Source organism: Pholis gunnellus (assembly GCF_910591455.1).
Source record: "Pholis gunnellus genome assembly, chromosome: 15".
NCBI lineage: Eukaryota > Metazoa > Chordata > Actinopteri > Perciformes > Pholidae > Pholis > Pholis gunnellus.
In genome coordinates, this window is record NC_136542.1 from 14,104,343 (window position 1) to 14,131,670 (window position 27,328).

Consider the following 27,328-nt stretch of genomic DNA (forward strand, 5'->3'; position numbering starts at 1 on the left):
CTGGCATTTGCGCCTCGAACTGCGCCTTTGGACCACACGCCTCTGGCCGGTATATCGGACTGGTGTCAAGTTAGTAAACAGACAGACCAGCTGCAAGTTCTGGTCAATGGTTCAAAATAAAACCCCTCGTCGATGAGAACAGATTACACGCGGTACTGAGGAGCATTTGCGCTTTTATGTTGAAGGATTGCCCTGATGATTTCCGGTGTACGTCTGTCTATTCATGGCTGACTTGAAGCAGCTTATGATGCAAAGATCAATCAGCTGGGAGGGAAACAGCGCGCTGAGCCCCGAGAGGCACAAAAGCTGAGCCGTGCAGTCAATTTAAATAAAAGACAGATGATAAGTTATTACATTAATAAAGACTCACGCAGTGCCCACTTTATACTGCTTTTAGCTGTTTCAGACGGATTCTGATAGCAAATTAAGTACACTGATTAAATCTCTCACCTGTAAATAATTAGTAATTAAATCAAGTAAACATATGAAGTAGCAACCCCTCCTTTTGCCACAAACTGTAATATGATAAAGAAGAAAAAATACGGAAGGAAATATTTCATATAGGCATAATGTATAATAATGTGTAATTGTCTGTAGCAGACTTCTGAAACATGCAATTCTCATAAAATTAGGGAAAGAAATAATAAAAGCTGATATGTTTTTGAGGACCCAGGGTCTCCAGACATTGATTAGATGTTATTTATGTTATTTGATAAATGTTATTCATGATTAGATTAATCGTATTTATCTAATCAACTTAGTCACATATGCATCAATAACTTCAGAGCAAGCCATTTCATCATTGCAGATGCCGTTTAGTTGCGTGGTGCTGCTTGATCCTCATTTCAAAAGAATGATGTCGATAAGATCCACATGCTTCCACATGCTATGCATCCCGCACATTCATGCAATAGTCTTAATTCTCATCTTCTAAAAACAGACAGACTGTCTCAGTCTTATATTAACATGGAAGCATTCTTCAATCCATTTAACCAGTGGATCGTGGAAGTTGTAGATTTCCCTATGGGATGGATATACTGTATTTGAGATGCATGACAGCGTAAAGAGGGGTATGAGGACATTTACCATTTCTGTTTTTATTGAAAATATGGGAAACTTCAAGTATGAAATGATATATGTTCTGGAATGGAAAAGTAAAAAGGGCTGCTACGGGTCAGTATTTACATGAGGCCAATCTCTCCCAAATATACAGTTTCATAAATAATATTACAGAAAATATACAGCTTATTGAGAAAAATAAAGCTCCAGTGATAGTTGGTGAAACATGTTTAGAAGCAGCTACAGTAAACGTGGAAGCAAATTACTGTTGTGAACACATGCATTAAAGTCAACAAATGTTAAAAGGAAACCCTCTTTGGCGTACGGTTAGAGACTTTGCCAACAACAGAGGCCTCTCGTCAATGACACTTCAGCTCCTTTTTGCTTTCCCCTCAAACTCTAGCGGACAGTTTAGACGGTTAAATGATAATAGTGCTATAGTTATAGCAAGAATCACCAACAGTGGGTGGAAACCAAATTGATGCAAATAATAATAAAGTAGAACTTAATCCTTAATTACTAGGGACTATATACAAATCTTTACAAAAACTTGTATTGTACAGTGCAGACAAATACTAATGTACAAATATTGCAATACACCTTTTTAAAGACAATATGCTTTCTCCTCATGGCCCTCACCAATGACCAATAATATCCCTTTATGTTTCACTGGTGCAGAAATCATCACCGTGTATACTGAAAACAATGTGCAGACAACAAGTTGCATTTTTTTGAGGGAAAAGAGGACGTTGAGAAGCATAAAGGTAAATGGTTTCCACGTGATAGTCCCTGATAAAAATTACATAATTCACATGTTCACGAGCTTGTGGTTAAGCTCTGGAACTTCTCTCGTAAGCTTTTCACTAGATTACTTTCCGCCATCTTCCCTGAACCCGGGGCAGCAGACTTTGTGGTACAGTCTAGGTCCTCCTGGAGAACGTTGTCCCCGCCTTTGCCAGTTTCTCTCGTTATCAGAGGCACCTGACTTGCTGTGAAGCAGGTCCGCACAGGTTCCTGAAAGTTCTGTACTTTATGGAGGGGAAGAGACCCAAGCATGTGGTCCAAGGACCTCCACCTGCACAGCAGGGGCTGAAGCTCGGGCTGGGCCCAGTCCTCTACCACATCACACATTTCTTTGTATGCCGTTTCAGACTCTGTCCTTGGACCGTCTGTCAGAGCTTTAGGAAGGTCAGAGGAGCTATTGTACTTGAGTGAGCACCCATTACACCTGTTTGTACAGCACTCCAGCACCCCGTTTGGGACTGTGCAGCTACGAGTTAGTTTCGAGGAGTGGGAGGTGTCTGTGTATTTGGTGCGCAGCTCCTGTACGTCAGGCCAGTGGAAGATCACCGTCTCCGACGGTGGGCTTTGTGGGCATGTAACTGTGCTATGGGAGCTGGGTCCAGAGCTGGGTCCAGAGCAGGGTCCAGAGCTGGGGGTCTGGACCGGGCTTGGAGAACGCTCTTCATGGACGACTGACTGATCGCAAGTGTTCAAGGGCAACCTCAGGTTGGGTTTACCTGCACACATACACAAAAAAGACAAAAAAAATCTTTTCAGTTTTCTCCATACATGAGCTTAAGAGGAAAGTTACTGCAAAAGAAAGCAGCAAGCATCCTATTTACCCTTTTTCCTCAATTGCATCTTCTCCTCACGGACAGCAGGCAAAATCTTGAAGCCCTGTTGATTCGCTCTTTCTCGGTTCCTCGGCCAGACTATTGGCCTGTTGCTTTTAATGCGCTGACTGTACTGACGTGCCAGCTGGAACACCTTGTTCTTCATCTTGCCCATGTCGTTTAGGATCTGGTCCTCATCCATACTTGTTCGGAAGCTAATTATCTTGGATAGTTGGCCATGGTTGACGCGGCCCTTGTCTTGAGACGTAGAGTCCTGACAGGATCCCCCTTCCACTGCTGGAAAGGTTGTGGTGGGAGATGAGATGGAGGAGCCATCTGAGGCAGTGCTTTTTTCAGACTCTTCTAAAATAGGAGGTGGTTGCTTCCTGGTTTTAACATTTAAAGTGTCTGAGCTGACATCCCATGTTGTTTCTAATCGTGAGTCTTTATGTTTCTCCTCTGTAATTTGCAGGATGTCCTGGCTGTCCTCCTCTATTTCCATGTGTTGCCAAACCTTGAGCATGTCTGATGAGGTTCTAAACTCTTCCTCTGTGGTAGAGGCATCTGTGATGCTCTGAGATCTAGCCTTAGCTTCCACTGGTCTCTGTGGTTTAGTCTTTTGATGAGTGTCCGTGTTTCGACTTTTTTCCAAGCCAGGAAGGTCAAACACTGACCAGGAAGTGGGACGGTTCCGAGAGAGGCCTTTCTTATGAACTGGGACGGCCTGCTCCTGAGGATTACTGTTTAGCTGTCGGCTCAGGTGGCGGACCAGACCTGCTGGGATGTAGGAGAGACTCTCCCGGCGCTTGATGCTAAAGGTAGCATCTTGGTGCTCAGCGTGTTTGTAGTATCTTCTGATCTTGCGGATGAGGAGGCGATCTTGTTTAGAGAGAGTGGACCTGAGTTCCTCTTCAAAGAGGGCGTTGAGTGCGGGATCGGGTGCAGGCGTCGACAGATCAACCTCGGAGATCACCTGTGGCTCTGGAGAAGAGCTGGCCAGCATTTGAGTCTGTTGCTCTAAATCCATGCAAGCTGAGGAGCTTTTGAAGACTTCATTATCTATTGAGGGTGAGGGGCACGCGAGGGACCCCAAGTCCTCTGACACCAGACTGCTCCGTCTCGAAAGGCTGCTGATGAAGCGCTCAGCTATCACACTTGCCTGGTCCAACACAGAGGAAGGTAGGATGCTTTTATTGTCTGAAAGCCCCTCTTCGTCTTCTTCTGAGAGCTCCCCATTTGTCAGTACACTCGTCTCCTCCACTTGGAGAACAGAGGAATCACTCTCCCCTTCTTCCTCCTCTGCAGCTTCTCTCGAGTTATCCTGAGATTCTGGTGTGTCGGATCCTTGTTGCAAAGGGTAGACCGGAGACTCAGGGCACTGGGAGTAATGCATCTCCAGCGGATGGCTGTTTCTTGCTTGAGAGACACAGTCTAGAGGGCACGGCTCCTGAAATATGATAGGAGTGTTTGCAAAGTGGGATTTAATGAGTAAAACAGACATCACGATGGCAAGCACTCTCCGTTACCCATTAATGTAATGGACCCGGGCAGTGTAATCTAAAGCATCCACAATTTATGATGCATGTTTTATTTCTTATGAGGCCCACTTTATTACAGGGACCAATCTGTAATTGTCAATGCCATTGTGATTTGCTGCTTGGTTACTAAAGACTCCCTTGTTGTCTCATTTCTGTTACCCCATAGTGAGTTCAACCGTGAGCATTGCGATTGTGCAAGTTACCGTGAAAATCAGGTAAGAACTGCTCTAAAATACAATGTTACAATGTAACAATGTAATGCTGACCACAGTGTGTGTGTGTGGCATTTTCATTTCCAGGACCATATATAAACATCAGGCACTAATACAGCTCCGGGCATGTTTTCAAATACACCTAGAGAAATGCTCTGCTCATAGCAAAGGGCACTTATAACTGAAATGCTTATTGCAGTATTGAATACGCCTACTCTCATTCACCGATAGACTATATAACAACAGCAAATAGACAGAAAGTGTGTCATTCAAAACATACAAAGGCTAGAAAATATGCTTTAGAACAAACCATGCAATACTAAGTGCATGAGGATAGATGGTCATTCTTTAACACAGTGAATAAATGTCAGAAGTGGCCTCAGAGACACGAGTGAAAATGAATGGATGGGCGTACACATCTATGCAATTCTTTATCAAATCACCTGTGTGGAAAGAGTTTCTTTCACAGCCACATCCACATGTTTGTCCTCCTGCCTGTGAGGTTTTACCTCCTCTGTTGGTGTAGTTTTCCATTCAGCCGTATCTCCGATCTGATCATCCTGAAAGAGCAGAGTGCGCCATTAAGCTTAGTTTGTATTCTAAATCATCCTAGAGATCATGCAGTGACTCAGCGTGCAGCAGAAGAATCTGTCACAGTGGGCAGACATTTCCAAGAGACTTAATGTGTCGTAAGGTCAGCTTTCAAAAATCCACTACAATGGTTACGATAAAAGTCTTTATTATTACTATTATTTAAGTATGAATTCATATTCAGAAACAATACTAGTATAACAATTAACCTTAACAAAGACTTGAATATTCAGAGGGGAAATGTGGTGAGGCAATATGATTATCAAAGTGCAAGGCTTTTGCTATTATAATGATCAGTTAATTAGATGGCTACGCTAACCTTTGAAGTCAAACAACATTTAACAGGGCGCATTAGGCCACTGGTTCTAATGCAAATTCAGACATGGTTTCAACAGGATAATCGTCAGCATCAATCACGTCCAACAAAACAAAACACAATCATGAAACATGGCACACTGTAACTACACAGACGAGGAAAAACATCCATCAGAGGAGAACAGTGCATGCACAGGGTGATGACGTCCAACTCCAAAGCAAAACAATAAAAGCAAAAGGCATGCACCCAGATTGACTTTCACCCATTTTAGAATTCACCGTTAGCAGTTTGGGAGAACTTCAGTCCATGCACTTCAATAGAAGGAATTCAACCTGAGGCATTCAATGTGCACAGTGCAAATGGTAGCAGGTGTTAGTTTGTTCTATTTATGAAGAAAAAAAAAACAGGGAGAGGGGCAAGAGCCAGCATGGGAGAAAAGAGTGGCGGAGAGTATTGGTAAGCCAGTGGAATGGAGCGAGAAATAGGAAACCCGTGGGTGGCAGAAACCCTCACCGTTGTGAAGTGAGTGGAAAGCAAAGCCCTGGCTCTATAGTGCCAGCAGGAGATGGCTGCCAGCACTGAGCTGGCAAAGTCGGCTACCTGGTCGTCTCCCATCAGTATATCTTCCTTGTAACTCTCCCCCTCCTCCTCTTCCTTTGCCTCCTCTGTCTTCTCCAGCTCCAGCACCCCCTCACTGGGTGGAGAGTCCAGTTTCGGGTCACTGTCAGAAGGACTTAGCTGCTCCTGAGAGTCCCTTCTGGGGATTAGATCCTCCACACATGGCCTCTCAGCCTGGGACTCGCTTAGACTGGAGGCCAGCGTACTGACACTAGTGGCAGGCTGAAGGGAGCACCTCTCCCCCAGCAGTGCACCCTCACTGTCTGCATGCTGTAGCGTGAAGTCATAGACATGTGGTTTGTTATTGCAAGGCCAGTGCTAGAGCCATGATGTGATAGCAAGGCTGGAAATGGGATGGAATCATCAATAAAGCTGCTTCAGCTTTAGGTGAGAAGTGATTTTTGCAATCCGGGGTAAGTCAAAGTATGTTCTGGGAAGATAAGGTTCGTACTTTCTAATTTTTGGTTTGAGTTCTTTTTCCAATTTGAATAGAAAGTTTGAACTGCTGAGTCAAAACTGAATAAACCATATCTCACCACAGCACACTGACCTAAAAAACGCTTTTATACAATAGAATGAAAAAAGCTTATCAAGGTTTAATAAAAGACAACATTTGAATTTCAGCACTTACCTTCAAAACAGCTGCAAGCAGAACAAAGACAAAGAAGAACAAAAGAGAATGTCAACATGTATGAAATAAAGCGTGCTCAAGTCAAATATTACATGACAAAATAACCTGAATACGACATGCATGCATGTACAATAATGGTCAGGACACAATCTCTGCCTACACAAGCATAGATTGAGTGAGGCAGAAGTTAGTCTGTCCCAGACTTAAGGGAGGCCTTGTGATTAGATTAATACCAATTAGAAACATATTCCTCCCAGAGGCCGAAACAGGAGATGATGCAATTAGCCAGGATGTGATGACCTACTCCCTCACGGAGATGGAATGGTTGACATGAAAATGGCTTCTTCATTACATTGCTTCGGAAAATGAATCTGGACTGGGAGCAAAAGATAACTGGGGACACACATACAGAGGTTTCTCTTTCATAATGGCCAATTAGAATAGATAAGAGCAGGGAGATGGGATCTGAAGGCAAGGCTGAATTTGACTATTGAAAAGAGCTTGTGTATGACAAAGCCGTCCACCAATGTTGCATATAATTAACTTCATTATGAGTGTGTCTTTTGATCTGTTTTCCGGATGTCTTTGAGGGAGAACAAAGCGGCAGTGCAACAGAGATGTGGGCTGCTCCTGTTCGACAGACCCAAAATAACCTAGGTAGGGGGGGCTGTGGGGCCGCCGGGCCACTGGACAGCACCCAGAACGTGGATCAACTGACCCACTGTTTATGACCTTGTAGCTGCCAAAATCTTAGTGAACATCCAGTGAACATAAACAAATAACTCATCAAGGTGTACCAACCTTTTGTGCTCCATATGATCTGTTTTGCAGGCTCTGAAAAGAAGAATAAAAGGTTTAAGTGACAACTAATCATCAGCAATGTTATTCTATAATACTATTTGAATAATAGACACAAATAGATAGAGTGAGTAGTTTTTGTTTTAACCTGATCTCCTTCTCTCATTCCGGCCTCCAAGATGGAAGTCATCAGCTTGGCAGGACTCTGCTTTCTTCAGCCGCTCAGGACTATAGTGGTACTTCCCTGGATCTGAGCAACACAGGGATACGTCACTACACTCAGACGCAATTTAAAAAACAATGTTCTGCTCATAGACCGTTGGGTTATGGGCTACGCCTTCCTGGTTAATTCACCAGCATTCTACATTTTCCACTTAAAATGAAACACCCTCCTGTTTTGTTGGCAGCATCTTTGGTTGCAAAACAGTTCAATTGACATAAGTAACCGTTTATGTAACACTTACAGATAGAATTGTCCAGGATGGCTTCTTTTGCCTTTGAAGAAAAAATACGATTGTAATTAAATATGAGGCAATTCTTGAGTAGCAGAGAAGAATAAAAATCCTCCATGAGGGGCGGTGTTTGTTACCTTCTGTGGGACGATGGTGTTGTGGTTCTCAAGAATGAGTCTCTTAATGTGATGGGCCCAGAGACGCTTCTCTTCTACTGACTTGGCCTGAAACAACAAGCACTTGTCATTTAGTAAAGAGTCATTGATGTTAATAAAGATGCACCAGATAAGATACACGGATGCAGAATAAAGACATACAGTGCAAACCACTGGCTGTTAAAAGGTTTTGTTAACACAACAATTATTATTATTAATACTATTATTACATTATCTAAATCATTATTCTAAGACTACAAGAAACACAGAAAAAACAGCAGGTGTTTTGTGATATTTCTGCACGATTGATGCAACATTAAGTTTTCTGTAATTGTGCAGCAGAAGGACAGGTTGACATTAATGCTGCATTGATATGGAATCAGGCAGACGGACAACACCTCCTGGATGGGAGGGGGAAAACAACCAAACAACAAAAAGAAACATGCATGATTATATGTTGCTATGGTGATGGAATAAAATATATTAATTAAAATAATTTTGCATCTATTATTCTAGTAATGCATGTAGCAATAAAATGCTGCTTTCTCTTAATATTCTATTGCAAACTTAAACAACTTTCTCCTTGTTGGATGGAGCTAAAATGTTTTAATATTTTAACTTTGGACAGCGGTGCCATCCATCGTTACCGTTATTCTCTGCCGGCGTCACCTCATTTTACCGTCCTGCTCTCGTCCACGAGCATGATATCCGGTTTGCAACCTACCATCTGCCTAATTCCATGTGAATGCAGCTTAACCGGTGTTCCCAGTTACTATTTACCATTTACCTGCACTGTATGAGGTTGCTTGGGATGCTTAAAATGGATAACACTGAAGAGCAGGGGATCCTTGGCACTGTCGAGGAGCATTAGGGTGGAGCACTGCAACAACAATGAATGTAGTGATGTACTTAAGGCTTCATCCAATTTACTACCTTCATAAAAAGTTATTAACGATGTAAATCTTGCGTCATTTAACTAGAAATCCGATCTATTAAATCACTAATCGATGAAAAAATGTCAAAAACCATACCGAGATGTGGATCTTGTAGACGTAGTGTTCTCCTCTTTTCTTGGTAATGAGAAGCATCCTCTCGAAGAGGAAGAGTGTACGGGTGTTCTTCGCCCTCAGGACATGAAAGGTGCCCTCCAGCACCAGCTCTCCATAGGTGGTCAGGTCAGGACCCTTCCAGTTGATGAGAAGAGACTGTATCTCCTGCAGATGCACATGAAAGCACACCCCCCCCACACACATACACGGTCAGCCATGTTCCTCCAGCATGAAAGAAAATAAATGTCAGCCATATGTCAGAGCTCATTTATAATCCTTATTAAAACACCAGGAAGAGAAACCGAGCCAATCAGTCAAGGATTCAAAGTAAGGAAATCCTTTATAAGCTGTAGCTCTCACTTTAACTGGACTACAGTATTGTATAGGCCAAAACCATATTGTGACGGTTCATGGATTTGCTTTGTGCAAAATCTGCTTTGAAATACTTGAGATTTAAAATACTTCTTTATGCTTGAGAAGCATAAAAGAAAGAAGCAAATATCTGGAATAAATCATTGAAAGAAATGTGTTTGGGCCCTCCAGACCCCAAAAGAGGGGAAAGAGTTTCTGGACAACAGAGGTACGTGAGAAAAACAGAGCTGCTGATCTTGCAAATGAACCTTGACTGAGTACACCTTTTATTCTCTGAAAGCACTGCATGGCAATGACATAAATATACCTTTTCAAGAGGATGTTGCATACATGCATGGTATTTTGTTCTGACCTGCACTCTGACAGCATGTTCATGTTTCCTCTTCATATCGTTGATGTACCAGGCCACGCCGGTCATGGTGTCTATGGCCTCCTGAATGACCTCATAGCCCTCCTCGTCTGAGTCAAAGTGCTTCGCAATTTCCTTCACAAGAGATTAGGGAGAGTTACAATATCTGACAATGTCCGCCCTACAGGGAGCTAGTGAAATCCTTCCCCAAACAAAGAAAGATGCATGTCCAAATAAATCTTTTTGATTGATACCAAAAAATACCAAATATCCTTTAGCCTTAAGGCTCTTTATAATTAATCAAATCAAAAGGTTGAACAGGCAATGTGCTGCAAAATAAACAGTTATAAAATGACACAGGGTTGAGAACTATTAGTGAATAGTAAACAATAACAGAACCACAAATCTACCACAGCCTGCAGGATGCATTTGGAAGAAATGTTGTGTTGAAACAAAATGACTACGGAGGACGTTCTGTACCTGAAGCAGCAGGTGATACTTCAGGATCCTCTGGACCGGCTTTAGCAGATAGGAGCCCAGAGGGAGGGAGCGGTTCAGAGCAGCCTGTCGATCCCCAAAGAACGTGGCCAAAGTTTTACTCCTCATGCAGTCGGTCAGTGCTGCCACTGAGCTGGAGGACGAAAGAGAATCATATTAATCGTGTACAATTTGTCTCTCAAAGAAAATACTACAGCAAAGATGTAATTAAAAACGAATATGTTTTAGCTACTTACTTGGGATAGTTGGTGCAATACTGAGTGTATATTTCAAAGTATTCACTCTGAGGAAACAAAAGTCAGACAGACACATCACTAGTGTTTATTTATGTGAGAAACTGATGTCACTGTAAATCAGCGTGAGCAAGATGGTTCCTCTCACCTTATCTACAAAGCATCGAGCAATGGCCACAGGGTCATTCTCACACATGTCTAAGGACTGCAGCAGTTCACTGGAATGCAGAACACAACAGAGAGAGAAAGTTGAGAGGTAATGGACTTGCTCAGTAATTTCTTTGTCTAGGAAGGAATAAAAAAACAAAACAGAAGTAACTCCAAAGTCCAAAGGAAGGACTGACGATGAGTGGCAAAGTAAATCCATAGCAATACTTTTAGATTTAAACACAGTTGTGAAAGATCTCCACTAGATGGCGGCATACACTGTTAAACATGAACATTGTCTCATGCTCAGATTGAGCGTGAGATTCTTGACTTGGAATTCTCCATGCCCACAGTCCCATCGAAAACAAGCTTTATTCAGAGCTTGGGAAACCAAAACATGAGAGTTGTAAGGTATTTTAATGCGTTACACGGTGGGACCTCAGCATCACTAAAGAAGGATACATGAAGGGAGGGTTCACTGTGGAAAAATACCACTGCACAAAAAAACCTAAACATCACAAGTGCTCTGCACGAAAGCTGCACGAAAGATGTTATGCATACCATAACTTGGATCAAAGACGATGTGGCTTTACAAAACTGACTACAAGCAAATGTGTCAACATGTTCTTGTTCATACCACATGATTACTTTGTCAATATTTAAGGATGGAAGGATGGGTTCAGTGTAACTGAATAAAAGAAAAGTCGTTTATCAGTTTATCAATTAATGTTCACGTCAATTGTAAGTTAATGACACACCAAGATAGAAATCTCCAGATGTCAACAGTTGATAACAAATCCCAGCATAGATTTTTCTATTGTGTTCCTCAAGCTCTTGTTGTCTTAATGTGGTATTTTGGAGGGATTTTAGACTATTTTTTAGCAATTCTTGAAATGGTAAAAAATGGTTTAATTTAACACCAAAGCAGTGTAACAAATGTTATTAACCCAATCAAGATTGCTGGTCCGATTTATGAAACATAATTGAGAATGGGATATTTATCATATATTTACAACATACCGTTCTGAGCCCTTATACATTCAATACTTTCAACATTTGAACAGGTGCCTAACCAAAACCCAATGTTTATTACAGATTCATGACAAGAACAACTTGACACACAATGCACTGTTGAGATGCATCTCTAAATAATCCCGTCTTTCAAATTACGTATACCTCTTCTATGTGGCACATACTGTTGACCCGGTATCTCCCCCTATAGACACCATGTCCCCCCTAAAATAGATTAAAATGGTTCTATGGTAAAGAGGGATCTATGGTAAAGAGAGGTCTATGGTAAAGAGGGGTCTATGGTAAAGAGGTTTCTATGGTAAAGAGGGTTCTATGGTAAAGAGGGTTCTATGGTAAAGAGGGGTCTATGGTAAAGAGGGTTCTATGGTAAAGAGGGGTCTATGGTAAAGAGGGGTGGCGAAGAAGAGGGTTAAAGAAAACAAGGCCCTCCAGTGCAATATGACAAGAAGAAAAGCCGTATCTCCAGAGAATGGCAACACATGGAACCTTTGGATCTAAAAAACCTGTCAGAATCTGTTTTGTACAGCTGGTTGGAATTCCAGTAGAGAGTAATAAGAATCAAATCATCCCCATTCGCGGCCCAGAGCGTTACAATAGCCTTGGCCTTACCGGGGGAGGCTCCTCGATGTGAGAAGAGAGAGGAATGTTAATGTGTGTTTTGGCAAGCAGTGTGGTCAGCAATAAGTACTCGCTGACATAAATGTGAAGCTAGCAGCACCACCAATTCCCTGGTGTTCTGATGTTTGCAAAAGTGTGTTTAGGGTAGAGCCAGTGTGTCGCTCCTTTGTTTCTCATTGCATTCCTTTTGTGTCAGGGAAAGAAATGTGAACGGCAAGTGAAACAAAAGCATACATTCATCATATCACATAGATATGAAAGTATATGAAAACACTCAAAGATTATCCTATACTTTTGATTGTTGTGACCATTTTTAGTGAGATATATTTCGGCATTATTATACTTTTTGTTCGTGACTTACCTGTTGAACTCATAGATGTCCTCTATGTTTCCAAACAGACCACACACTTGCTCTGGCTGTATGGGAAGGTTACTCATATCGATAATGTGAGCCAAGTAGTCCTGGAAAAACAGTAGAGACGGAGTTATACATAAAAGATGGAATGTGATGGAAAAGGTCAGTATTTGGTGACATATCAAGTCAAGCGTCACACAGGCACTTCCAAATTCTTCCCAATAGAGGGAGCATTTATGTAGAAAAAGCTATTTTCTCCTTGTGTTCCTCTGTGAACCTTTTATTTGGTTTGTCCAACTGATTGCTGCAGATGTTGTTGTGCTACAGTGTTTGACATACCATCCAAATGTGTTGCATCACGATTTCAAGGCTTTTCTGTGTTTAAAAAGCAGGATCACAGTAATTCACAACACAACTGATGTGATCTTGAAAGAATCCTTTTAAGGATTTGTTCCATTGACCAGAAGTCAGTGTGTCTGGATGAGGTTCTGCGATACCCGAACCACAAACATCAGCACAGCCTGTTCCCCTCCCCGGATCCGAATTCTCCTGGACCCAAGGAATACTCAGAAGTAGATAAGAACGATCTAAAAACACAGTAGCCAAATATGCCAACATCTGGAGGATTATCCTGCCTCTTAGTCAATTACACACTCAAGTGGCAGACAAACAACTCCAAACGAGTGGAGGAGTAAGATGACGAGAGACAAACGGGCACACATGGCAGCGACTACTTATAGAGCAAAGCAGTAAACAGCTTGTACACACACCCAGCCTCCCAGACAGTGTGGTGCAAATATACACACACACACACACACACACACACACACACTCTTAGCAGGCCTGCCGAGCAGCCCAGATTAAGAGTAGAGTCATCACATCGCAGTACTGAATGAACTGCAGCCGGTCATGGATGGAGAATTCCAGTGCAGTGAGAGCAATGCTGACTTGCAGTCAGCAGGGCGTCTCATAGTCTCCTATAGAAAACTCGCCCCCGGTGTTAATGCAGACATGTGACCTTTAGTGGAGTGTGAGTGATTTAGTGCTACGTGTGTAGACGCTAGTTTACAGTGCTACTAGCGGTGCTTTATTAAAGAATAAGAAGAGTTTCTTTTAATAAATGCTCTGATTGTGCAATTTAATGTTCAATCAAAACCCAATATAGAAAGTTGTTTAAAAAAAAAAGAATAAGAAGGGCTGTTTTGTCCTTTTAAATACTGTCATGGGTCAAATCAGAAATCCTATGAAGTAAAGAATAACACTACTCATATGTTAGTCTAGGTCTTTCTGAATCCCATAATCACTGACCACATTCGTGTTTCAACAATGTTGAGCATAATTATTCTGTGTGTTCAGGTGTTGGGGTTGTATTTAGACATGTGACCAACTGCTGGGTCACACGGCTGTTCTCATGGACAGTTGAGAGTGAGATTTGAGAGCAAGATCTAAAAGGCAGAGTGGACACAGCTTCAACAGCTGCTCGGGAGTTCAGTGTCAATATCTAGTGTACGCTTTGAATTCGTTTGCTGAGGAAACAATGCCAACATGAGGAGTTTCACACGTCTGTCCGATTCAAGGTCCTGGTGTGAAATTAAAATGAGCTACATGCAATCAGTTTGATGGAAGCCATACTATTATCTTAAAAGGATAACGGACACATCTGTACTCGACTGTGTTCCCACACTGTGGAATACATAAAAGCCAATTATCATTTCATCTGTGTTATTTCTCCAGTTGGTGCAAAGATGGAGGTGTTTGCGTTGGCTGGGAGGGTCTGAGCGCTCAGGCTATAGGCTGGAGCTGTGTGACCGGAGCCAGAGCAGGCTGCTTGACGGACTGCTGTGCTCCCGTTAACTGAAATAGTTAGAAGTCCTGGAAGTGTTTGTCAGGAGCAAGTCCTTACTCGAGCAGCACTCCCTCCCACAGCAACTGCCAGACACCAGCACAGTCTGAGACAAGTTGAGGAGATGTGCTTGCTGGTTTACAGTCAGTCTGAGAAATGCCTCACATGTTAAAGACATTACCATCAATTCTGTGGAGGTTGTTTGACAGGAGAGGGCTCCTGTTTCTATGCAGGACTCGGGAAAGATTGAGGACCAGAGAGATCTCTTGGTCTGGAAGTTGTTTCCAGACTACAAAAAGTAGAACATGTGATAAGATGTAAATGGTCTGTTGGGTGGTAAAATCATCCCGGGCTCATTTTTTTCATCCTTTCTGCTATCTTTGGCTAAGAGCACAAAGCCCATCATTTCTGCCATGAAAGACCTGCACTGTGTCCCAGTTTTTACTGTGTGTTTGAACTCCAGATATGAGTCCACAATCCCAGGCTACAGGCTGTAAACTTTCACTGCACTGTAAATATACAGAATGGTTTGTATACAACGCTGGGACCAGATCATGAACTGCTCCGCAGGCTTCATCTCTATGAACTAGAAATCTATAAACAGAGCACACAATTGCCAGATGTGAGGCATGCATTTTTGTCAACTAACCGATTTGTTTAGAAAGCAGGAATTCACAATGAATCCGTGTAATGAAAAGGAAAGTAACATCTCATGGATGTTTAACTCATTTGTGGCCACAAACAGCTGCTTAAAGTTGAAACACAGCAGATATTATTTGTTCTCAACGGCAGTTTAGTCCGATTCCCCTATTTTGGCTCCCCCTGGACAAATTCAGTAAATCACCTTCCAAAGAGTGCGGCAGACATGAAGTCATAGCTGCACATTAATCCAAGTCAAACACGCGCCTTAAACACACATAGTATTGATGATTTACTCTCTCAAATGGTTGGCTCACAGTGAATACTTGGCTGAAAGTTGGGAAAAAAACACCAACTGTAGCAGAATATTCAATTTCGGTAAAGTCAGCATAGCCTTGACATCCACTCACCTCCACGATGCTGCGCAGGTCCTTGACGTACATGCGCTCCGTCTCAATGATCTCCATGACAACACGGTCCAGATAGGTCAGCTTTGGGTTGGGCGCCATGGCGTGCGTGACGACAGGCGAGGCGGGGATGTGAGGTATTCCGCCGCTTGCCTTCCTGTAGGACGTGGCGTTGTTGTTCCACTGGTTGCTGATCACCCGCCGTTCCAGCCAGCGGCCCCTGGAGCATTTGAGGGTGGGACTCTGGTCCGCTGGCCGATCTCCAGTGCTTTCAGCTGGGCTCAGCTCAAGGTCTATGTCCTCCTCGCTCTGTATGGGTGGGGTGGTGGAGGAAGGAAGGGCTACGGTGCTTCCAAAGAGGCTGCGACTGTCACGGGATGAGCCAGAGGAAAGGGTGGACACCAGGCTCACTGGACGTTCGCCTTCTCCGTCCAGTAGCTCCACACACAGCCGGCTGTAGTCTGGGCCCAAGTCATTGTTTGCCCGGTCATGTTCACTGGTGGAGAGGGGCGAGGACAACTGAGGAGATTCTGGGACAGGTGAGAGAGACAGAGGGTAGGTGTCAGGATTTGAGAAGGTTCATATTTCAAAAACATATTTCGGCTTTTGGATCACTTTAACACACCTGCCACTTAATGGGTTTGATTTCAGTTTTATACTATTTTGAGGAAAACTCACTAAGCCTGCTCTTTCCCAACAATCGAATTAATCATATTTACTTTTTTTGCGTACCTGGCACCCACCCCGTACCCGGGCGTCTAAAAATGCCAACATTAACATTAAGTAGGGTAACGCTGTTATAAACCAGATGCACTCTCAAACCGTTTGTAGCGATCACTTCTCGCACCAAGTAGATAATTAACGGCTGCATTAAAACACTGTCTGGGACAACTTCAGATACATAGAACAGCGACATTGAACAGACTACCATTCACAAATCAATAAAAGACAGCTCAGAGCTCTGCGTTTTTACTCCCAGACTCTGAGACACAGAGTGGTTTACAGTAAAACGCCTCGCTCAAATCATTACTGACATGGCCTAATTCAAACACTGCCTGTTCTATGGAAAACCCAGCCATTTCCTCTTGTTCTCCTGACTGCTGAAGGCTGAAGCTTGGAAAAACAGAGAGAGGGGGGAAACTGATGGGAAGAGAGAGAAAAAAATAGAAGAAATGGGACCAGCAGCTTTGTTTGTATGTCTTTATTGAACTACGTTTGAATATAGGAGACATGGAATCCATATTCAGTTTCACATCCTTCCTGGACATATGGGGAATTTTCCCTCACAACTGTTTCCTAAATATATGAAGTCATGGTGGTGTGAGAATGGAGCACTGAGAAGCCACTGTGCAGAGAGCTCCATTTCCTTAAATATTTGCAGGGCAATGGGGTCAAAACCATTTTGCCAAGCTAAAGAAATGAAGCTTTGTCGCGTAGTTTGACTTTAGCCTAATAAAGGGAAATCTATGAGGAACAAACCATCATTAAGCAAAACATTAAAAGATATTGCCTGGTGGGGATGGAGGGCATAATTTGGTTTTGATAGCCCGCAGATGTAGCCTGAAATACACTCTCTTTCACCAGTGTTGACAAGTTGTAACATAAATATGTTCATCATTAGAGCAGCATTGGTCAGCCGCCCATAGCTGATATAATAAAAACATGATGTTGAACGTATTTCGTCAATCTGCAACCAAAATGATTCACGATTAACAAGCGTATACTCAATTGATTTATCTTACATGTAATGTACAGTTTTATAGAGAACATACAGTATTTTACATGTCTCCCTGGAATTAAGTACATCAAACTAGAGAAGTATTTCACATGAGAACATCGGAAGTGCCCGAGGTTTGTGATTTATGAAGCCTTGAAAAAAAACGCAATATGCAGCTGGATGATGGGCTTCACGAGAGGAATCAAAAAGCCTTTCAGTTCATTCAGACGCACGGACGCACGCACCTTCTGGCATCCTCAAACTTTCCATGAGTCAGTACTGAGCTCATGAGAGTCTCGTCCCCCTGCACAACTTGCTCCACACTCCACGCCGAGTCGTCCCAACAACACAGTTCCCATGCACAACCTCACTGGGAGCTGGCCACGAAAGAAAAACTCTGTTTACCCACTGTGACAAAGCACAGGGTTGATGGTGTAAAGGGAGTGAAGGGGTGAGCTATTACACTCACTACGCCACTACAAATTACATCGAGGCATCTACTTCCTTAATCGCTTCTGTCTGTACATTTGGTTTCGAGCTTTGCTGCGTCTGGCATGCAAAACTCACTTCCTCCTCCCTTCTCTTCCTCACAGCAAATATCCCCCTATCATAAAGCTGCTGTACTGCAAACTGCAGTCAATGCCAAGTTAAAGGGAGGGGAATGAACAGCACAAATCAACAACATGTGTCTGCCGTCTCCACTCTTCTAGTTATTACATAACTGCGCAGATTCAAAACTACATCTCCTGCAGTGGTAGTGTAAACTAGCTGACTTATCTTAAGACTCGAGCACACACACTTGACTCCAGCACCAGCTCAGCTTTAGATACTGACTCTACAGTTAGGCATTATCTGTGTCCGATACCATACACCACAGGTTTCAGGGAAAACAGCAGCGGTGGACCACTCGCTGATTTTGTTGAAACAGGCCGTGCGAAAGAATGCAAATGATCCGATGAACATACTGATCTAAGGAAGGCCGAGTGTCTGTTCCTGCGCGATGTAGTGCAAAGTGTTTCCATTCTGCCTGTCGCTCCGGACAAATAAGACTCCGCAGTGTGGCCTGTGACCCCTCAGAGAAGAATATGCATCCATGTGGTTGTTTTTCCACCAGTTATGATGCAGTTATTCTAAATATACTAAATATTTAGCAACCATTATTGGACACACTTTTCTTTTCAGCATCTGCAAATGTTTGTTTCGGGGGCAACTGTGGCTAAGTGGAGAGCAGGGCCGTCCTTCAATCAGAGGATTAGCGGTTCGATCCCCGGGCTCTGCTAGTCGCATGCCGATGTGTCCTTGAGCAAGACACTTAACCCCAAAAGATTGCTCCCGTAGTTGTGCCTACGGTGTATGAATGTGATAGAATCTGAATTGTAAGTCACTTTGGATAAAAGCATCTGCTGAATGACTGTAATATAATGTAATTTATTACTAATCTCTGAAAGATCTGTAGCCACAATGTGCCGCCCTGTTGTCAGACTGTTAAATATCCAGTATAAAATGTAGCATTTTAAAAACATGTATACACATTTTCACCTAAAGAAAGCATGATTAGGCTGTTTTTACATGTTATTTGTTACTAGCATCTTATATTTGAATGTGATCTGTGTATATATAGTATGCATTTCTATGTGTCAGCTGTGACATGGTTTGTCTGTATTTTTTGGCTGTACAAGTGTTGATGCATTTGCAGTGTTTAAGCCATTGCCTTGATGCTTAACATCTGGAAAATGAATAAACAATACATAATAAATTAAATTGCCACATTTTCCCTGCAGCGACTGAGACTGATCAAAGATAAGCACAGCTCTCTGGTTGCTTTAAGACCACATTTGTTAGCATTAACTTTATTGGTAGGGAAAATGGTTCTTGGAATTCATCCTTTAAAGCCCAAATGCCAAAGACGTTTTGGCAATAACTGCAGCGAAAGGTCTATAAAAAGTAACCACCGTACAAGGGGCAGTGAGCAGCACAGACTAGTCCAAACCATCTGTTCTCTACTAAACTGGCTCGTCAAATATAACATCCGCACACAAATGTACCCTTTTTGAACATGTTTTTACAATTCGCCTGTCAGCGTTAAATTAATTTCTATAAATAGATTGTGCATTCAGACTCTGTAGGCAACGGGACAAGGTGTTGGTATTGGAAGAGTTCTTGTTTCCGTTTGAAGTCAGTGTAGTATTAACTAATCACGTTTAAGCAGGCTTTGGTTAAATGCAGCTAAATGGTCCGTGTAGACAGCAAAAGAGGCGGAACACATCGGCTATCGTCTGACGATGATTTAGCTTTTTCTTTTAAAAATAGCCTATAAACTGGCTACTTGTCACGTCTCTCAACTCCAACTCCAGTCTCGCATCTCAAGGAATGCGCAAAACTGGAAGCCCAGAAATGTAGCCCCTTGCTTATCTGTCGTCGGACTGATTGGTTAAGAGATCGGTGTAGAATTAGTCTTAACTGTTACTGAACATGTAAGTTTAAACTATTGTCTAAACACTTGAGAAAATTTGGAAAATGCACAATATAGCAAACTGATCCAAGCAACAACAGCAGCTAAAACGAAAGAACAGCCGTGAAGACGGTCAGTGCTTCAGGTTTTCAATTAATTTACTGAATAAAAACTTCAAGCCAGGGAATGATTGCTTCATATCTACATAGTTTCAAACACTTTGAAGTGTAATTTGTAAGCAGCGTATTTCTATCTTTTTACAAATATTTTCTCAACGGCTCTGTGGGCAGACCTGTTGAAACGTAACTTACACATCGTGGTTGCATAGTTAAGTATATAGTCCAGCACAACATTTCCATTACAGTCAAGCCATAGATTTTTACATATACACGTCACAATTTCACAAAGTACACCCCCGCAACAAAACACAACACTCTCCTTTGTTTCAGCGCTGCATCAATACAGTTGTTAACTCAGACATAACCATTAACCAAGTCAAGGCTAGAGAGAGAGAGTATAGTATTTGGACTACATTTCAGGCAGCATATAAACCTCAATAACTCACAGTTTTTCCAGGTCCATTTAGTTTCAACAAAGTCACGAGCAAGACTGCTAACTAATGGATTACATGATGTCAGCTGCTTGTGTGTGTGTCTGTGAACAGATTACTAATGTTGTTGCTGAGAAAAATGTCTGGAATTCCAGATTAAAAAAAACTCCCACACCCCTCATAGTAACTCTTTGAATTCTAGTTTTCCTCCGCTAAGCCAAGGTTACCAGACAAAAGGTGTGTTGATGCTACAAGCATGACCTTTCCTTCTCTTTTGTTGCTTCCCTGAATCCAAAACAGCAGCTTATTCTAACGCAGCGCTGGCGTATGCTAATGCCACATGTAGCCAAATAACCGTGTTAAGTTAACGTAGTCGTTTATGTTCAGAAAAAGTCAAACAAAACAGCTTACCGGTCCGGGACCCTTTACTTGATGAATAAAACGAGTGAGTTTGAGGGGCATGACATGATAAAGAGATGGGCGTCAGGGATGACAGGTTGGTTTAGGGCGAATGCTTCTGTTTCATCGCTGAAAGCAGACAGGACATTCATTCACCGAGGGGCTCGATGACTAATCAGTCTCGCACTAATAATGCAAAGTCTACACTTGTTTCCATTTCAGGCTGAGCTAATCATGCAGCTAACAAAGCAGACAGTTCATAAACTTGTCCGCCTCTGACATCATGGTTACATGAATGACATGCAGTACCTAATAAGGTGGTGCAGAAGGTGAATAGAAACATTGAAAAGAATAGCCCAGCACCTGGTTATTAACTTTTCTAAAAGACTACATACACATGTGCGACAGAGATGATCTGTATCTGTCTGACGTTCTTGGGGCACAAAGCATTCCTTTATGAAGAAGATTCTCTGGCTTGCGTAAAAAACCCCATCTCAGCATGCTTGAGTAAGGGCAGACTTGTTTAAAAAGCAGCCTCCACTGACATGATCATATCACAGCAACACATTTTCCAGGTAAAGTATTACCACCTTCTCTGAGAACATGATAACCCACGGCATACAGCTATGACGTTGGTGTTTTGTTGCAGAACCCTGTGATGATGACGATGTGACTCAAATTGCATCAGTTCATGCAAACCAGCCTCTATGCAAATTCTACCCAGGAGAAGCTAGAGTTTTCTTTCCTCCAAAGACTAAAACTGCCCCGTCCACGTACCTGGCTAGCTTCTGTTTTCCACTCACGACAGGATGACAGCAAATACATCTTTGTGTACAGCACATTGCATAACACAATGTCTACTTGACTTACGTTATTAGGAAACAAACTAGAGACAAACAAGGTTAATAATAACAATGTCAGTCTAAAAATGATGGCGCACGCTGGAAAATGTTCAGCATCAACAACAGTAATAATTATGTCAAGTTGAACTACATGTTTTCCACAGAGCAAAACTATATATTATATATAAATACTCAAGATTATCGTAATTCCTACATGTTTGAATGCATACCTAAAAGTGCTGAGATCCATCCACCAAAGCAACAAACCTGAAAGACCAAGGTGTCCCGGATGATTTCTAAGTCACCTTCTCCAATCCCTGCAACTCCTGTGACCACACTTTGAACGTGAATGAATGATGGGTGTGCACTGCACAGTCAGAGAAAAGGTGTCTCAAGAGAAATACACACCTTAATGACTATTTCAGATGAGTCAAATATTTAATCCCAGAGTTTGTGCTAAAGTTCCTCCTGTGCTGTTGTGTCTGCCTTGTGGCCTCTTGTTTTCTAACCAAATCAGGGGCAAAGAAACAGGAACAACTCAGACTACATCTATGTTCCGCATGCAAATGCCTATCCTAAAGCAGCAGGAACAGACTCTCTCTCGTCACTGGAAAGCTTTTAGCAGATCATAGCCAGTCATAGTTGCATCAGTGTTCAGTCTTTTTCTGAGCATAGAAAACTGTAAGAAAGCCCTGTGGAAAAGAACATCCCACAAAAAGCAAGCCCCTGCCTGTTCTGTTGGTAATACTTCACACAGCCCTTCCTGCTTGATTCATTCTGACTCATCATTATCAAAAGGTGATGAATTTCAACCCAGCGGACAACGAATGACATCTTGAACCCTCTTGAGATATGTCTCTGAACCCAAACTTGATTGTACCTGCAACTCCATGATCAACGACGTTAACACTGTCAAATATTGGAAACTTCAGGGCTCAGTTTCATCTGGGAAGAGCATTCCTTGTTTCCTGTCTTGGCAGCTTCACACATTACTTCACTCCCCTTAGGATAAAAGGTGTTTGGTGCTGGTACCAATGCAGGTCTCATGAGTTAGTTGCAACACACACTTATCTTGCTAGACAAAAAAAAACAGAACATAGTTACGGTTGTTTTTCTAGCACAGTGCTATCACAGAGTAATAACTATTTTGGGGAGATTACTATGGCCATAAAGAAAAACTTTCACCGCCCGTGTAACAAGGTGGACATTCTTTGTTGCTAATTGGCTGATTTGTATGTTCGCTCACAAGCAAAGAAAAAAAACAACTTTCAAACTGGCTCTTGAGGCGACTGCTAATCTGCTCACTCTTTCAGAGCCAAGTGCACAGTGTGTGACCCCGTTTCCCCTCGGAGGATAAAGAGGGCATCGTGTTTTGCAATACATCTACAGTATAAAGCCCTCAAAAGCCACTCTGAACTCCCATCTTCAACACCCCTCCACAACTCCTCCCCCGGTGGCTGTTGGGATGCAGGGAGGTCGTCCCACACTGATCCCCTTGGGAAAAACTCCTCCCCACCTGGCAACGGTGAATGGCTGCCCCCCCCCCGGGAGGGCAGGAGGACCGAGCACGCGGGGTGCCTCCGAGGATTAGTCCCTGAGTCTTCACAGACCATTATCAAACAGCATGAGTCAGACGACTGGCGATTAGACAGTGAGACCGATGGCCTGGATAGGTTTCCTATCCCTTGATGGAGGAAAGACTTTAGGTCACTTCATCTAAAACAGTCCTTTATATGTACAGGATGGTTTCATGTACACCTGCCTTGGGCCTCACAAGGAGCTTTTAATGCTGTGTTAATAATTAGCCTGAAGGTTGGCAAATAAACCGCGGTGGACAACAGAGGCTGAGTACACACACGAAAAACTGAACCTGCATTCCAGACGGACTGTCAAGGTCAAAGCGTTATGCTGGGAAGCTTTAGGGGAATTCTGCTGTTTAAAAGTGAAACTAACTGTGCTTTGCGTGGTCTACAAAATTCACTCATTGACAGAGCAAAGTGAAAAATCAAGATGCTTTTGTTGGATTTTTTTAGAATCCTGAAATTCGTATGTAAAAAAAAAAAAACTTACTCTTGCATCTGACAACCAAAAGGTTACTAAGAAAAGCTCAGATTAAAAGAAATGTTTACATGCTTGTGGATTTGACCTTTTTACACCAATATAAAACAAGATGGGAGAAAGGACAAAATATCTTCACCAGCATTAAAGAGGGACATGTTTCCGCGAGATGTTTGATTCTTCAAGTACCAAAAAGACCAAAAAGCTCAAATTTAATCCTGTAAACCTCGCCGGCGCTGGATGCTGGATATTAAAGGATCCAGCTGTGCCAGCTGACCTCAGTGCATAGGCATGTGATGATCCACTTAGGAAACTCCTCCATCAACAAGCCCCCCCTTTAAGAGCCCCTTCAGGCAGGAACACACTTCAGCTTTGGCTCCATTCAAAACTTACATTTCCTCTGGACAACACAGACCATCTGGGCCCTGAGGTGTGAGTCCATTGTAAACTTTACCACCAATTTGACAGCCTACAACCAAACTGCTGTCTTATTAGCACCTTTCTGCAGAGTCCACACAGGCTGGTGGCAGGACGGCTGTGTGAAGTGTGGAGGGGAGAAGGTCAGGCAGGGACACTTCATTTCATTCACATCAAGCTGTTTATTACATGCATCATAATTAAGGCTGTGACGCCATTTCTCCTGTGGTTAGACCTTTAATAACACTTACTGTACACAGCAGTCAAAATCAACTTTGCTTTGGCACTTACTTCCTTGTCTGTTGCGTGCATTATTAAACGGATATGGTTTTGTTATGCTATAATAAATTACAAGAAGCAGCTTTAATTACATGAACGAACTTTTACAATAACACGCAATTGACATTACTAAACCATCATTGTGTTTAGCGTCATATCTGCAGTGTCACTTAAAGATTCCTTTGCGCCTGCTTAATGCAACGTCAACTGAATGAAAGTGTTGTGGAGAATTATTGTATTGATTCAAATGAGTTTCTAAGAGGCCATCTAACAGCAACACCCAAAGCAGAGAGCCTGTAACTAATGTGTGGGTAATCCACCGGAAGAACTCTGTAGGAGGAATGCCATTGTAGGAGGCTGTATAACAATTTACATTGAAATACATTCTTTTGTTAGGGTTACGAGGAACCTGAGCCAAACAATGTAGAATCTTATAACAATAGCAGCAATGTCACGTAATGATTTACATAAAGTTACACTAGTAAGTTGCTGTGGACATACGTGATAAGGGGCTACCGGGAGTTTCAGTGAGTGTGCCAGTGCATGACTTGAAAACCTGAACAGGAGTTGCTGCTGGCTAACCTGAGGCTGTCTGTGATTAACGCTACAGGCAATTAAGCAGAGAAAGAGTTCCCGTCCACGAGCTCCAGTGACCAGCCCACTCAAAGACGCAGCCATCCCTGCCATCATACATCTATATCCACAACCCTATGCCCACTGGTCTGGAAAAGCTGCAGTGAATGGAGATGATCCGTCCGTCCCCCAGAATCCCTTTAAAGCTGTACATTCTGCACACACAGCTACATTCCTGTCTGGGGTTAAGTAGGTCACAGGGAGCCCTTATCTTTGAAAGAGATGCCTCATGCTGCCTCAGGTCTGTTGATGCCCCTGGATGTAATTGGATTGACAGGAGAGACTTTTTTTAACCTGATATATTTCACATGTGGTGATGACAACTTAGCTTAGCTTAGGTGGAAGATATGAGGGGTCTTAGGTATGTTCATCCAATTCTTCTGGAAAGAGAATTCAAAGTGCAGAATAAAAAAAAAAAAGAAGAAGAATGCATGATAATGTATAGTGCCATCCAAAGGCCGCTGGTGGTGAAAAGTATCGACATAGCTTCTTTTCACTTCAAAACTCTTTGAAGCTTTATGGAATTGGAGCTTGATAGGCACCACAACCTTTTTATTGTTTTCCTTGACCAGACAGGGAGGCTTGCTCTCACCATGTGCATTCCTCCTGCCTGTTAACCACATCCACTCAGCACCTCACACAGATCGCGCACTACCAGCAGCCCTGCCCCTTAATTACCATCCATCCATTCACAGCAGGGGGGGGGGGTCAGTCACACTTTAACTCGAACAAAATCAGTCTGAAAATGTTTGAACTGCAGGTTGGGAGTTCTGTCGTGGCAAAATCATTTCTTACAGGATATCTGAGCCGCAAAATGAGCTGTGAGAACGTGCAGTCGGTGCAGAGTGGCCTTTTGAGGAAATAGAGACACACATTTTCACGAGGGCGGCACACGTCTCCCCCAGCCAAAAAGCCTCCTCTCGCCAAAGCTCAACCAAAAGGGACAAGCGAGGAGGAAAAAGGGAACCATTGACACACTGGTATTCTTCAGCCAAAGTGGAGGCCCAGCGCAAAATGTGTTCAGTAGAGAAGAGCGGAGGCGTTGGGGGCGCGGGGGGGGGGGTTTCAGGGACAGAGCAGGCAACCAGATACAAAGAGGCCCTGTGTAAATGCAGTGGCTCTGTGACTGAAGATAATCAACACTAAAATAATATGTAACTCGAGTGGTCCCCAGCATACAAGGTCAGCACCGCTGGCTCGACCGACCATCTTGGCTGTCGGGGATTCTGACACATTCTGGGTTGATGTGCGAGCGCTCGGGGGTTTCAGCTGTATGGAAGGGGTTGGCCGAGCTCCACCGCCACACAAAGAGCCTCTCTGCCAGTCTGGACTGTAGGAGGGGAGTTCACTGCTCTCTCAGCTCAAGCCTCTACATTTCCTCTATTCCTCCAGTTCCAGCATTTTTTTTCCGTTTACCTCTGCTGTACTTCTGTGTTATGTTAGTACACCGATACACCATTAGGAATAACCCGACTTATTAAAACTCCATGTTATAATACTGGTCGATTCACGGGCAGCAATTACAGCAGCATGGGTCATACTCAATATAATTGCATTGATCTCACCTTCCCCCATTGGGTCCTGGTGGAGAGCAGAATGGGACCCCTCTGGCATGGCACTCAGGCCTCTGGAGCTGACAAAACAAAACATGAAGGGTCAAACAGGATTCAGGCACTTCATGTCCGGGCTTACAGTACAGATCACGTGGCAATGTTTTTCTTTCTTTGGTGGGTTGTTATTGAAGAACACCTAATGTTTCTTTACTTTATGTTAGTCTTCCTGAGTTTGTATTTTTTTTTGTCAAGTGAGCCCTGCTCGGCGTTGGCTCATGCTAGCTACTTGCAAATACAGTGGAAACCTGTTATAGTGATCACGTCTGTCTGGGTCAAATTGAACACTATAAGAAGATGATTATTAAAAACATTTGTGTGTTTTTCTTCATTTCTCGTGCAGATTATAATCTAATTGACTTTCTTATATTTATTACATTAATTTTATAGTTTAAATTGTATTGATTGTTTTAAAATACAGTAGAGCCGTTTCAAACGCTTTCGCAAATTACTGCACACATTAACACCAAAATATAGTTTACAGAAGTTAAAATTATAATCAGGCTATAGCCTGAAACAGTATTTTGCCAGTTTTTTTGCCATCAATCGTGCAAATTGGCTCCTACGCCACAGCTTGACAATGGTTTCAATGCATTTCTAAATATTTAATTAACTGGCCGGAAAATCAACTGTAGGCTATCAATGGCTAATTGGTAGCATCAGTATCATAATACAGTTAAATGGGAGTCAAATCAAAACATATGTTGTTACGTATGAAAAGACCCCAACTGAACATTGTAAGCGGACTAATTGATTACTATAAGCAAATTATTTAAACAGCAATGATTGTGTCCCAAGCTGTTTGATCCATGTAAGCGGTTGATCACTGTAACCGCGATCGCC

The 27,328-nt window shown here is 42.7% G+C and overlaps 1 protein-coding gene across 1 annotated transcript in view; it reads right to left on the reverse strand.

The window, feature by feature from the left end:
• Positions 1–1,115: 1,115 nt before the first annotated feature.
• Positions 1,116–27,328, reverse strand: part of LOC306707319 (pleckstrin homology domain-containing family G member 3-like) — a 29,500-nt gene continuing 3,287 nt past the window's right edge. Inside the window, exons 2-19 of the mRNA XM_079174712.1 lie at positions 26,441–26,508; positions 15,532–16,058; positions 12,646–12,746; positions 10,636–10,705; positions 10,491–10,537; positions 10,237–10,387; positions 9,760–9,891; positions 9,018–9,200; positions 8,774–8,866; positions 7,969–8,055; positions 7,844–7,874; positions 7,528–7,629; positions 7,383–7,415; positions 6,582–6,592; positions 5,933–6,220; positions 4,869–4,985; positions 2,685–4,122; positions 1,116–2,579 (exon numbers count right to left, since the gene is read on the reverse strand). Of these exons, the coding sequence (XP_079030838.1) occupies positions 1,876–2,579; positions 2,685–4,122; positions 4,869–4,985; positions 5,933–6,220; positions 6,582–6,592; positions 7,383–7,415; positions 7,528–7,629; positions 7,844–7,874; positions 7,969–8,055; positions 8,774–8,866; positions 9,018–9,200; positions 9,760–9,891; positions 10,237–10,387; positions 10,491–10,537; positions 10,636–10,705; positions 12,646–12,746; positions 15,532–16,058; positions 26,441–26,508 (4,183 nt within the window). The 3' untranslated portion in view covers positions 1,116–1,875. The remainder of the gene's footprint in view (positions 2,580–2,684; positions 4,123–4,868; positions 4,986–5,932; positions 6,221–6,581; positions 6,593–7,382; positions 7,416–7,527; positions 7,630–7,843; positions 7,875–7,968; positions 8,056–8,773; positions 8,867–9,017; positions 9,201–9,759; positions 9,892–10,236; positions 10,388–10,490; positions 10,538–10,635; positions 10,706–12,645; positions 12,747–15,531; positions 16,059–26,440; positions 26,509–27,328) is intronic.